The sequence below is a fragment of the Linepithema humile genome, chromosome 2 (assembly GCF_040581485.1).
Source record: "Linepithema humile isolate Giens D197 chromosome 2, Lhum_UNIL_v1.0, whole genome shotgun sequence".
NCBI lineage: Eukaryota > Metazoa > Arthropoda > Insecta > Hymenoptera > Formicidae > Linepithema > Linepithema humile.
Genome location: NC_090129.1, coordinates 27,066,911 through 27,079,505, shown reverse-complemented (window position 1 = coordinate 27,079,505; position 12,595 = coordinate 27,066,911). Strand labels below are relative to the sequence as shown.

Below are 12,595 nucleotides of genomic sequence, written 5' to 3'. Positions count from 1 at the left end.
GTCCCCGAAAAAATCCTAACTCTATCTTTTTTGCGCAAGAAAGAACAGTATTTTGAACATCTGCTCCAGTAAACGCAAAAAATTATCAACACTGTATTTACTAAACCATAGTGAATACAAGAAAAAAAGGTTTATATATTCTATTCAATACATATTCTATTATTTATTCTATTCAGGCTCCTTTTTTTACCTCCTAGTTGGTTGATCTTATCTTTAGATACACCTTGTATAATTATTAATGATATATAAGATGATATATTATTAGAGAAATAGAAATTTCTATAATTTTCCCAAATAGTAAAGAGCATCAATGAAATAAAGGTGTATGTAAAGTAAATAAAATCATTTTTGAAATTTGCTGTTAGTCATATTATTTATTTCAACTAATTTTTTTTATATTTGGGGTTCCGAAAAAAAGTGCATTTTGCAGTTCTTGAAAGGGCCAAAAAGAACCTTCAAAAATATCTTGTGTATCACCTTTCTATGGGTTCAGAGACTCAAAAATTAAAAAGAAGTCTTTTGAGGCTTATATCTCGAAAATGATTACATAATAGGATTCATATTATAGGACCTCATATTATAGGATCATTATTGTAGGGCTATCAATTTTCAACAAGAAAGATTTCATGATCTATTTTATCTCTTACTCCCGCGGAGATCACGTGTGTCTAGGATGTTAATTTCCTGTATCCAGAGATCGGCAAAAAATTAATAATAAATTAATATTATTTAATTATTATATTAATTATTTATCGCAGAAAAATATTTTCCGATTACTTAGATAATCAATAATCAAACTCGAAAATTATTTGATTACTCGATTAATCAATAATCAAAGCAAAAAATTATTTAATTACTTTATCAATCACACAGTTGGAAAATTTGTGTTAAATTTAACATATATCGCATGTACCAAACGGTCCACACAAATTTTTGTGTTAATTTAACATAATACAGATATGTTAAACGGTGACACTACTATTATGTTAATATTTCAACACAAAATGAATGCAAACTTCATAGTAATTTAAAATAAATTTTATGTAAAATCAACATATTTGAAATGATAAAATTAACTGAGGAAAAATGTTATTTTTACATTTTATAAATGTAATAATTCAAACTTTTGATTAAAGTAATATGTAAAATTTACATACTTTTTGTGTTAAAATTTTATGATTTAACAAGAAAATAATGTTAATATAACATGTTATTTATGTTAAATAGTAACATAAAAAAATGTTATTTTAACATTTTAAAAATGTTTATTTTAACATTTTAAAAATGTTAAAAAATTTTGTTACAATTACATATAGGTTGTTCCAGGATCACATAAAAATTTTAATGACAGCTTCTGTGGAATATTTTAAAAGAAACATTATAATATAAAAATGTCGAGACTATATAGCACAGAAGTTTAACAATAGTCTCAAAATTTTTATATTAAAATTTTCTTTTTAAAATATTACGAAAAATCTGTCATTAAATTTTTTATCAGTGGTCCTAGAACAACCTATATGTAAGTGTAACAAAATTTTTATTTTATATAATTATGATCAGGTTTGTATAAATTACACACATATATATTAATCAATAAACTTATTTATTACTTCATAATATATTACACAATCTTACTTCATAATATTCATATATTATATAATATTATTTAATATTTCTTTAGTTCGAAAATAACATTTTGTTCATAAATTTTTATATATGAGACCGTCAACATATTTATCACAAAATTATTTACAAAAAGTAGTCAGTTATAATAACTAAATCTTTTTCTACAGATTCATAAATTTCCCAATTTTTAGTATATGGTAAGTCTATTATTTTTAGTATAAATAAAACAGATGTATTTTTTACAATGTATCCTAAACATGAGGATGATATTTTTAAAGTATGCCAGCTTTCACATACAGCATATATTTCAGCATTCACAGAAAAAATGAATAAAATTTTACTGAAATTGGGCAAATCGTTAGAAAAAGATGAACATATAAATTTATTTAATTTTAAATTAGTACCTCGAAACTGTACACTTTTTCCTACATAAATATCTATTTCAGTAGAAATATGTAAACCATTCATAATAATAACATTGTAATTAGTAGAACTTAAATTTTGCCTTTTAAAATTTTTTAGTATTGGTTCAAAAGATGAAGAATCTTTATTTTTCTAAAGAGACAGCATGCATTTTTGATGACGCACGGACAATGTATACGCTATATCTTTAAAATTTTTCAATTTATTAGCTAAGTCTTTCAAATAACCATGCTTACTTTCATATCTCATTGTCCAAAAAGTTTTTGGAGGTCCCATTTTCTTAATAATCATTACATAATGAATAATTATATGATCTTTAGGTATTAAAGAAACAGAAAATTCTTTCATTAAAAGTTCATAATGCTTTTTTATAGTTATTTGTAATTCATCTAACATATTATTTGTAATATTAGGCGCTAATACAATTTTTAACATTTTTATTACTAATAAAATTACTTTCCATTTATTAAAATTTTGATCAAGTTTTGGAATTATATTTCGTAAAATTATAGGTAAATGAATAATTAAACAAAGTGTTTGTGCTGCACGTTATCCTATTGTATTAGATTTTTTTAAACTTATAACACTAGGTAAATTACCTCTATTATGTAAACCATAGTCAAAGGCTTGTATTTTGTCATTTAAATCATGTAAACTAATAATTTTATATTTATCGCAGAAATTGAAAAATAAGTTTAAATCTCTTTGGCAAATGCCTTCTAGAAAATCATGCATTATATCAACGGTTATATTTTCGCAAGGTTTAAAATAAGCTAAATCAAATAAAGGACTTTTATTTTTAATCCCAAAAAAATTTATTGTATCACTATTTGCATAATGAAGTTGATTGAAAAGGTTAATAAAACTTTCAGACGTACGTAATAAATTATAATCAGCAGTACAAGTTTTTTGAGCATCTTCTTTATGAATTGTGCAAATCCTACAATAGTAGTTAGCATTAAATGACTCATTCATGCCAAGTAACATATTTCCACCTAAATTATCAAAAGCTAACGATACTAATGTGCCTTTCATAGAAGTATTTAAAGATTCGATAAATACTCCTTCTTTTTCTAAAATTTTAATATTATTTACAATTTTATGTAATACAGGATTTAATCCAAATTGTTTAATATCAAGATTATAGCATAAAGCTAATAAATGAATATTTTCCAAAGTCGAATTAATATAAAAAGGAAGATTATTAATAGCAAAATAAAATGCTCCAATTTTATGAACACTTGTTTTACTTCCCAAAGGGTTACAGACTTCAAATTCGTCAAAGAATAACTGAAGTTGAATTGCATTGCTATTATTTTGGAAAAAAGAATTATTTTTGTAAACATTTCCGTCAACAAAATGTGTATATACATTATTATTTATTTTTATATTACTAGTAAAATATTTTTTGATAGCTTTATTATTTAATAAAACTTTGAGTGTTTCTAATAAAGGAATATACGTAAAAGTACTAGTAATAGGAATTTGCTTGTAACATTGAGCTTTATTGTCATATCTGTTATCGAATCTAATACCATGCGGCACTCGTATAGGCTGAACTATATTTCCGTTAAACAATTTATTCCGACTATATTTAGTTAACCGATTTTGGAACAAATATTTAAATTTATCTGCAAGATTTTGACGTTCGTCTAGATTTGGAAATGACACAATATTTTCAAGTACAGGAAAAATTAACTCTGATGTTGTTTCAAGAATCTTAGTTATCGTAAGCTCTGGTAATTCTAATGAATACATTTCCACAACATAGTTATTTAAATATTTTTCTATATCTTCATTATCATTGTAAATAAAGTTATCATCATCTTGCTCACTTAATTCGGCATCATTATCGTTAGCTATAGATAAAAAAGTAGGATCATTATTAATATCATACGATTGTTCATAACTCGAAGATAGATTTTGTAATTGCTGACATTTTTTTAAATGTTTTCTGAATCCATTATAAGTTTTTAATACAGAAGGACAACCTGCACAACACTTTAAAAAAAGATTAGAGCCATCAAATAACATATGTCGATTACGTAAATGGTTACATATTTGTTTTATTTCAGATGTTTTATAAGTACACAAATAACATTCTAAAGACATTATAAAATAGAAAAATGTAATAATCGAGGTACTAACTTAACTGTGTAATTTATTATTAAACTTAAAATTTTATAGTTTTTTTAAAATATTTTATTAAATTGTTGAATTTTGTAGAAATTTTAAAGTATTTTCAACATCTTAAAATTATTTAATTGAGTATTCGAGCTCGAGTACTTTAAACAATTATATTTTAATTTATTATAACATTTAAATAAAATAAAAGAACTTTCTCTTAATAAATTTAAAAAAAATAAAATTTTTCCTCATAAAAATAATACGACTGAATATTTATTGTGTTAATTCTGTTTTTAAAAAAAGAAACATATGATTGAACTAAACATGTTGCGTAGATTCTTTTCTTGTACTTTCAATTTTTGTAAAAGTTTCAACAACTTTATTAGTACATTTACTAGATATTTTGTAAAAATAATGTTGTATTAACATCCAAAAATTTTGTAAATCTACGTCATATTTAATGTGAAACACATAGTGTGCTTTAAAAAGATAATCAACAGCTTTAATAATGTCTTTTGTTGGTAATAAAATCAAATTTTTATCAATTTTTAAAAAATATTGGTCAATTGCAAGTTTGTTTGGCCCAACTGCGATTAACTTTGGTTGACTTTTATTTTCATCAATATTCAGTGGTGTTGCACTCTGAGAAGAGTAAATCAAATAACGGAATACATTTTTTTTAATTAATTTAAAATATAAAATTCATAGTCAAGATATGTACCTGTATATAGATGATTAATTTTTTAATTATATTTTTTGTTTTTTCTCTTGCTGCAGACTTCTTTCCTCTAGCAGTCGGGGGTACTAATTGCGTTAGAGCAATATATGAATTTGTAACACGATCCCAATCTATAACGGATGAAATAAAAAATATAAATATTAATAATAATAAATTTAATAATTCTGATTAATAATTTTCATTAATATTTTTACCAAGTAAATCTCTGTTTTGTTCTTCGGTATTATAAACATTTAAGATATGATTAACATAGTCCGGATATGATATATTTAAAATATCTATATTTATTTGTGGAAATAATAATTCAAATTCAATATCAATCTAAAAAAACAATGTTTTAAATTATTTTTGATTATTAAAGCAATATAAATTGTTATTATTATTAAAAGTTGAATTATTGAAAAAAAGTTAATTAATAAAACTTACCAATTCAGGAATATCCAAAAATCTTGGAAATGTTTCAAAAAAATGTTCATTTAGATATAAGTATCTCCTTACTTTAAAAGTCTCTTTCACTTTTTTAATTATATTATCTTTTTGATCAATAGTCGCATACTTCATAAAATTAATTGCATCTTTAATAGCATCTGTTTCATCCACAGGTTCATTAGCTACGCAAGTATCAGTATGTTGTTTCAGTTCGTCCGATTGAGTAACTTTTTTATTTCCTTTCCTTTGTACATTAGATAATCGTGAAGCGATATATCCCTTTCCAGTTTTTGGATCATAAAAGTGCTCCTATAAACAAATAAATTAACAATATATTAATATAAATATATAAACAAATAAACATATAAACATATAAACAAATATATTAATAAAAAGTTTATTAGAATTAATAGAATATTAGAATATTGATATTTTGTGAGTATATCAATACTAAAAATTAATATTTATAATAATATGATATTTTTATTAATTATTATAATATTTATAATAATATGTTGCTTCAATCTTGCTTGTAATATAGAAATAATTAACGGAATACACTCACATAACCCAAATTCCCTTCTGGATTTTTTAAATTTGGAAAAACTTCAATAATTGCTTTAGCATATTTGCATTTTTCAGAACACAAGATTTGTCTACCAACTTTCTCTTTATATTGTAATAAGTTATGAACGACTAATTTTACTAATAATTTCCTATATTTATCAGGCAAGTATTTATTACTCTTATAACTTTGGAGAATTTCTTCTCCACATGATGAATTTTTAATCAATTTGTATAAGCTCTAAAAAGAACAAAGAAAACAAGAAAAACATATTAAGGATGTAAATATTAATAAAAAAATAAATTATTAAGTGAGAATAAAACTGCAGTGCAAATCAGAAAAAAATATGTACGATATCCTTTTTCTGACTTGCACTATGTTTTTATTCTTACTGTAATAATAACGCATAATAAAACATGATACGCTTAAAATGTACATTATTTTTTTCATTTTTAAACTTGTGTCAACCGCGATGAACACAAATAATCTTTTACACTTTTTTTTAAATATGTGTGAAAACGTCAATTTCCGAATATAAACATGCATACGTGAAATTACAACTAATATAAATATATTGATCTAATGCAACATTAAAATCATCTATTAAAACAATGAAAAAACTTTGTGACTGATTCCATGTATATAATATTTAAAGTTTTAACATTTTGACAGTAAGTAACAGTATAAACAATAATAAATGGGCTAATAAAAATAATAACTTCAAACAAACCTCTTTTGATATTACGTCGTTCTCAATAGGTATTACTTTAGGTTTTTTTGAACAAGATGCATGTTCTTCAGAATCCGATATAGTATGTTCTTTAATATTCGATATATCGGTAACATTTGAACATTGTTCATTAAATTCTTCATCTTTGTTTGATGTATCCAAAATGTTTAATGAAGTAGGTGTTGATGTGCGAGAATATAATGAATTTGATACCGTAGGTGTTAATGAATGAAAATCAGCTATAAAAATTATTATTTTGTATAAAAATAGTTTTAATAAATAAATCAGTATAAGTACTAAAATTTCAAAAATTTGAAAATACAATATATAAAAACTTCTTACAAATATCGAGAAAATTCGTTGTTATAAATTTGATCTTTAATATAACTCCTCGTGCACTTATTTGAACGAATTCCGTTAAAAATTGAGGATCAAGTCTGGCATCAGATACATCAGTAAAAATAAAATCCACATTATTTAACAATGGAAATATTGTTTTAGCTACAATATAACATGAATTTATAATAGTTTAGTATAATTATACTATTATTTAAATTATTTAAGAAATTGAAAGGAATAAGAAAAAAAAATTGAGAAAAGAAACCTTCTCGAACAAAATCTTCATACAAACAAGGCTCTTCCAATTTAATCCATACTTTATCATCAACATATTGTAATACGCAATATAGATATGTTTTAGTTTGTTTATCTTGGTTATGTGTAATAAATTCCATATTATTAATTATGCAGATAAAAACCTATAAATTATAAACAAATTTCAATATTGCATTCATTTCAATGTTTGCATTCAAAATCACAATGAAAAGTTTAATACTAAATATCTAGTAAATTCTGCTAAATTGCAAGAATGTAGTGTAATGAGTATCATTTGAAGGTTAAAATACATATTTAAACTCAAATTCAAAAGTCTTTCTTTTACTAATATTTTTTTATCACACTTAGAAGCTATTAAAAAGAAAAATCCGTCTATGAATTTGGACATTGGTTATATATGCATCATATAGAATAATACTATACTATTAGCACTTAGTAAATAACGTAGAATTTTAGTAAAAAAATATAATGATAATCAATAATATACGTACTTGACAAAGTAGATTTTTGACACTCAAAATAAGTCGAGATACGTTGAACACGTCGAACACGTTGAGACTGAGACACTACTGAAACACGTCGAGACACGTCAAAGTAATAGCAACAAATGACGATCTGCGTAGTAGCGCTCATTTCTGCGTTATAAGAATAAATCAACATACTTTTTCTGTGAATTTTAACAGATAAATCCTGTCACTAATAGTACGTAACATATCTATTGTGTAAAATTAAAAAATATGTGCACATTATGTTATTTTTATACTTTTTCTTAGTTGTTTTCATAATTTAACACTTGAGATCAATTAACACAACAGCAATATGTTAAATTAACATATGAATGTGTTACATATTTAACACAAAAATTTTAACCGGCATATTTTTTAACAAGAAAACACAAATTTTCCAACTGTGCAATAATCAAAAAATAAAATTTTTTATTACTTGATTAATCGGTAATCAAAGCGAAAAATTATTTAATTACTTTATCAATCAGTAATCAGAAAATAAAATTTTTGATTACTTGAATAATCGGTAATCAGGAGGAAATAATTTCAATTACTTTACTTTATCGATCAGCATAATTGAATATTTTTTGGTTACTTGATTAATCGGTAATCAGAAGGAAATAATTTCAATTACTCAATAATCAAGATCTGATGTTTCTTGATTATTTTAGTTAATTAATAATCAGCGCAAGGCAGCAATTACATAGAGAAATAAGGAATAAATTCAACGAAATATTTTTCTAATAAAATTAATTGAATTAATTAGAACTTTTTATGACTAATAAAGGAATAGTTTAATTAACAAAATAATTTCTCCGTTTTCAATAAACTAATATATTTAATGTGAATGAAAGTCTGCGTTTATTTTAAAAAATATTTTGCAAGATCCAGTGATTGCTTCTTTCAATGCAATATCTAAAGTAAATATTTAGTGAATGATATATAAAGAAATATGCCAAATTGATGAGATTGACAGAGGCACAATATTAATATAAGTATATTTTTAGTATGAGTAATTTTTATTTTTTACGTTCTCCTAAAGATACAATTCACTTTTAACAGTACATATTGAATATAGTTATCTTTATTTTGTATTTTATATAACTGAAATGATATATACTCTTATTATTACAGTTATTATCATATAAAATACAAAATAAAGATAACTATTTATTCAATATATGTGTATATATTAATTAATTGATTAATTAGTTATTTTGTATTTACTACATAAAAATAAAAATAAGAAAAATATTTGACATTTTTCTTCAGTGATATATATATAGTATTATATGTATATTTTTTATTTATTACTTTGTCATATTTAATTTATATTTATTTGACATCTTGTATACGCCTATGTCATCTCGTACATTATATTGCAGCCTTACGACGAAATTTCAGTCGACGAACAATCGCAAGCGTCGTTTGTTTAAGGCACTAGATATGTAGGTATTCTCATCCGCCATTTTGGTTCCTATTAGATGGAGAATTATAGCGTATACAGGGTGACACTTAAAGACTGCCCACTAAGTACATAGCGTTATTCCTTGCCAAAAAATGAGTCGAAAAAAGTCCTGAATCATTTTTAATAATTGACGTGTTACACATGTACGCTATACTATACTATATACGCTATAATTCTCCATCTAGTAGGAACCAAAATGGCGGATGAGAATACCTACATATCTAGTGCCTTAGTTTGTTTACAAACTATCCGACGCGTACACAGACCACACGTCAGTGTAGTGAGTTACCACTACAAACAAATGCATACACACGGACCTACGCGGCGTAAGTCTGTAGGCTACGCCGATAATGTTATTCTCACGGACTAAAGAATAGAGGGACCGATTCTAAAGTCAAGATCTATAGAGAGAAGGTTACCTCAGGCAAACCGGTTGTGGGCGAGGGACGATGAAGTAAGGGGGGAGCATGATGATCTCATCAACAAACAGTAGCTGTCTCTCTCTTTCAAAGTTCTTCCTTTTCTAACTGTTTCTAACTCTGTCACTCGCTCTCATTATTGACTTTTATGTATCAGTTTAAGAGGTTATATAGTAAAAATTGAAGGTACGTATATTAATTATTTTGTCTGTTATTTCCCTTAACATATTCAAATCAACAAAACCAAAGAAATAATTTAACTTACATTTATGAATTTCAGTTACAATTTCTTGACAATTTTTGAGATTTTTACAATTAAATATAAAAAATAAATTTTTTTATAGTATTTCTTTTATAAATAATGCATATAAACAGTAAATATTATTTTAAAAATAATTTTTAAATATGTATTTTTAAATATGTAATTTTTAAATATGTATTATTTTTTCTTTTATTTTACTACTTTACAAATGATGTTTTTTGTGTATATCCCCAAATTATATTTTATTTTCATTGATATTACAGTCTAAATATGAGTACAAAGCAATTTGTATCACAAATGCATCTGTTGCAGCGATATTTAACATTATAAATGTTAAATATTTAGCGCTATAATTTGCAATATATGTAATTTGTAGCGCCTTTCTAATTTACTTTTCAATTTTTATTACGCAATTTCCAGTGCTATCAATATTTTACAAAATAAAAGTATTTTTTCGATAAAAACTCAAAGCATTTCTATATTAAAGGAGCGAGAGAGAAAACACTAAAGCGTGCGAGAGAGACAGCTACTGTTTGACGATGAGATCATCATTGCCCCCCTCTTGCCGCTCGCCCCGCTCAGCATGTGCCCCTCTTGCCGCTCGTCACTCTTTGCGCGTGAGGTAACCTTCTCTCTATAGATCTTGGTCTAAAGTCCTAGTTTAGGCGAGAGGGGATGGTAATTCAAACGTGCGGGGGGGGGGGGGGACTGCTTTCCACCATATTGATGTAGCGATTCTCACACAGAGATTCTGGATGTTTACTGATAATTCAAGTTCGAGTTAGTTTCACTAGGACCGAAAAATGAGGTAGACATAACCATCTAGAACCTTTATGATTTATGACAACTCGACGCTGTCTTGTATTGCTTGAGTTAAATTCATTGAATTTGTTGAGTTTATTGAGCAAATTTTATTGTAATAGAAAAATGTCATTTATTATTATTATTAATTATATTATTATTATAAAATTATATTATATTTATATTATTATTATATTATATTATTATATTATATTATATTATATTATATTATTATTATATTAATTATATTATTATTAATTTATTAAAGAGGTATACCAACATACATACCAACATTATTTGTTTCTTTCATAGACTGATTTGCAGTTGACATTTTTCTATTACAATAAAATTTGCTCAATAAACTCAATAAATTCAATGAATTTAACTAAAGCAATACAAGACAGCGTCGAGTTGTCATAAATCATAAAGGTTCTAGATGGTTATGTCTATCTCATTTTTCGGTCCTAGTGAAACTAACTCGAACTTGAATTATCGTAAACACCCTCTGTGTCTGTGACATGGTTACACTCGTGTAGTGGTGCCACTAGACATAACGAGTGACAAGCATAAAGAGATTAGGCGGTTTTATTATTGTTGTATTATAAATTTTATAAAATACTTTAACTTTTATTACTCTGAGGCTCTGCCTACAGTAGACAAAATATTAGAAATAGCAATAAACATTTAATATTAAAAAGAGAAATTATTTTACATCTAACAAGAGAATAAAATATATTAATTAGTTCCAATTCTTATTTCTTAATTTATGCATTAATTTTTTCTATTCTTTTTATTTTTAAAATAAATAATTCCAATTTCTTATTTCTAATATTTAATAATTATTTCTATTTCTATTTCCTATTTTGTTTATTGTGCGCAGGATCTGACTTTCATTTCTCACATATACGCAAATAGTGAGTTCTATGTGTGATTACTAAACGAATATGGCGGCCCCCCCCCCCGCCGCAAACGTGCTCCCCCGGTACAGCTTGTGCACCGTCCCTCTATTCCTTAGTCCGTGTACCATCCCCTCTCGCCTAAACTAGGACTTTAGACTCAGTCCCTCTATTCCTTAGGGTGCGATTACATGGAGCGCGGTTCGCGGTACGCGGTACGCGGTAAAGGAACTAGTAACCAGAACCGTGCCGCCGTGCCGCCTGTTTTTTTTCCCTCCTATTACATGGAGCCAAAAACTGCGCGGAAAAGCGGCACGGGCTAGTGACAAATTAACATTTGTATGCATTTTTTAATGAAATTCATTAATTTAAATGCAATTATGAAATAGATCCGTTGAAAGAATAAGCGTATCGATAAAATTAACGTAGAAATAAGTCAATACATTTAAAAAAATGCATATAAATGTTAATCTGTCACTAGCCCGTGCCGCTTTTCCGCGTAGTTTTTGGCTCCATGTAATAGGAGGGAAAAAAAACAGGCGGCACGGCGGCACGGTTCTGGTTACTAGTTCCTTTACCGCGTACCGCGTACCGCGTACCGCGAACCGCGCTCCATGTGATCGCACCCTTATAGCGTTTTCGAATAAACGGGGTTTGAACGATCTAGGGTTGATCAATCACTATTTTACTATAAATGCAAGTCTTTCATTGGTGGAGAGGTTGCAATGACGTCATTAACCAATCTTGGGTCGTTCAAATCCTGTATAATCGAAAACGCTATTAGTCCGTGTGCCGAGCAGTTGTTGAGTGGCCATTTTGTTGTAGGGTGTCATGGCCGTAACCGGAAATCCTGCCAGCCTCAGTTTTTCCATATGTCAAAGCCTAAAGTTAGCGATCTAGGCTGAGTTCCACTTGGTGATCGCAACGCTCGTGAACATTATCTATCTTTCTTTAACTTTCGATGAAAAACAAAGATAAAATGATTCCAC

General features: G+C 26.4%; 1 protein-coding gene across 1 annotated transcript; it reads right to left on the bottom strand.

The window, feature by feature from the left end:
- Positions 1-244: 244 nt before the first annotated feature.
- LOC136998089 (uncharacterized) lies at positions 245-7,898 on the bottom strand. Its single transcript, XM_067350128.1, has 9 exons — positions 7,746-7,898; positions 7,244-7,397; positions 6,982-7,140; positions 6,640-6,878; positions 5,910-6,149; positions 5,342-5,653; positions 5,110-5,236; positions 4,898-5,025; positions 245-4,818 (listed from the first exon to the last, which is right to left on the bottom strand). The coding sequence occupies exons 2-9, from the start codon at positions 7,371-7,373 to the stop codon at positions 4,495-4,497; spliced, it is 1,659 nt and encodes a 552-aa protein (XP_067206229.1). The 5' UTR covers positions 7,374-7,397; positions 7,746-7,898; the 3' UTR covers positions 245-4,494.
- Between the last annotated feature and the right edge of the window lie 4,697 nt (positions 7,899-12,595).

Excerpts from the sequence above, each read along its gene's own strand:
- LOC136998089 (XM_067350128.1), bottom strand. The coding sequence starts at position 7,373 with ATGGAATTTATTACACATAACCAAGATAAACAAACTAAAACATATCTA. Across the intron at positions 5,237-5,341 it reads TTTTGGATATTCCTGAATTG|ATTGATATTGAATTTGAATT; the intron begins GTAAGTTTTATT and ends TTGTTTTTTTAG. Across the intron at positions 4,819-4,897 it reads AATTAATCATCTATATACAG|AGTGCAACACCACTGAATAT; the intron begins GTACATATCTTG and ends TACTCTTCTCAG.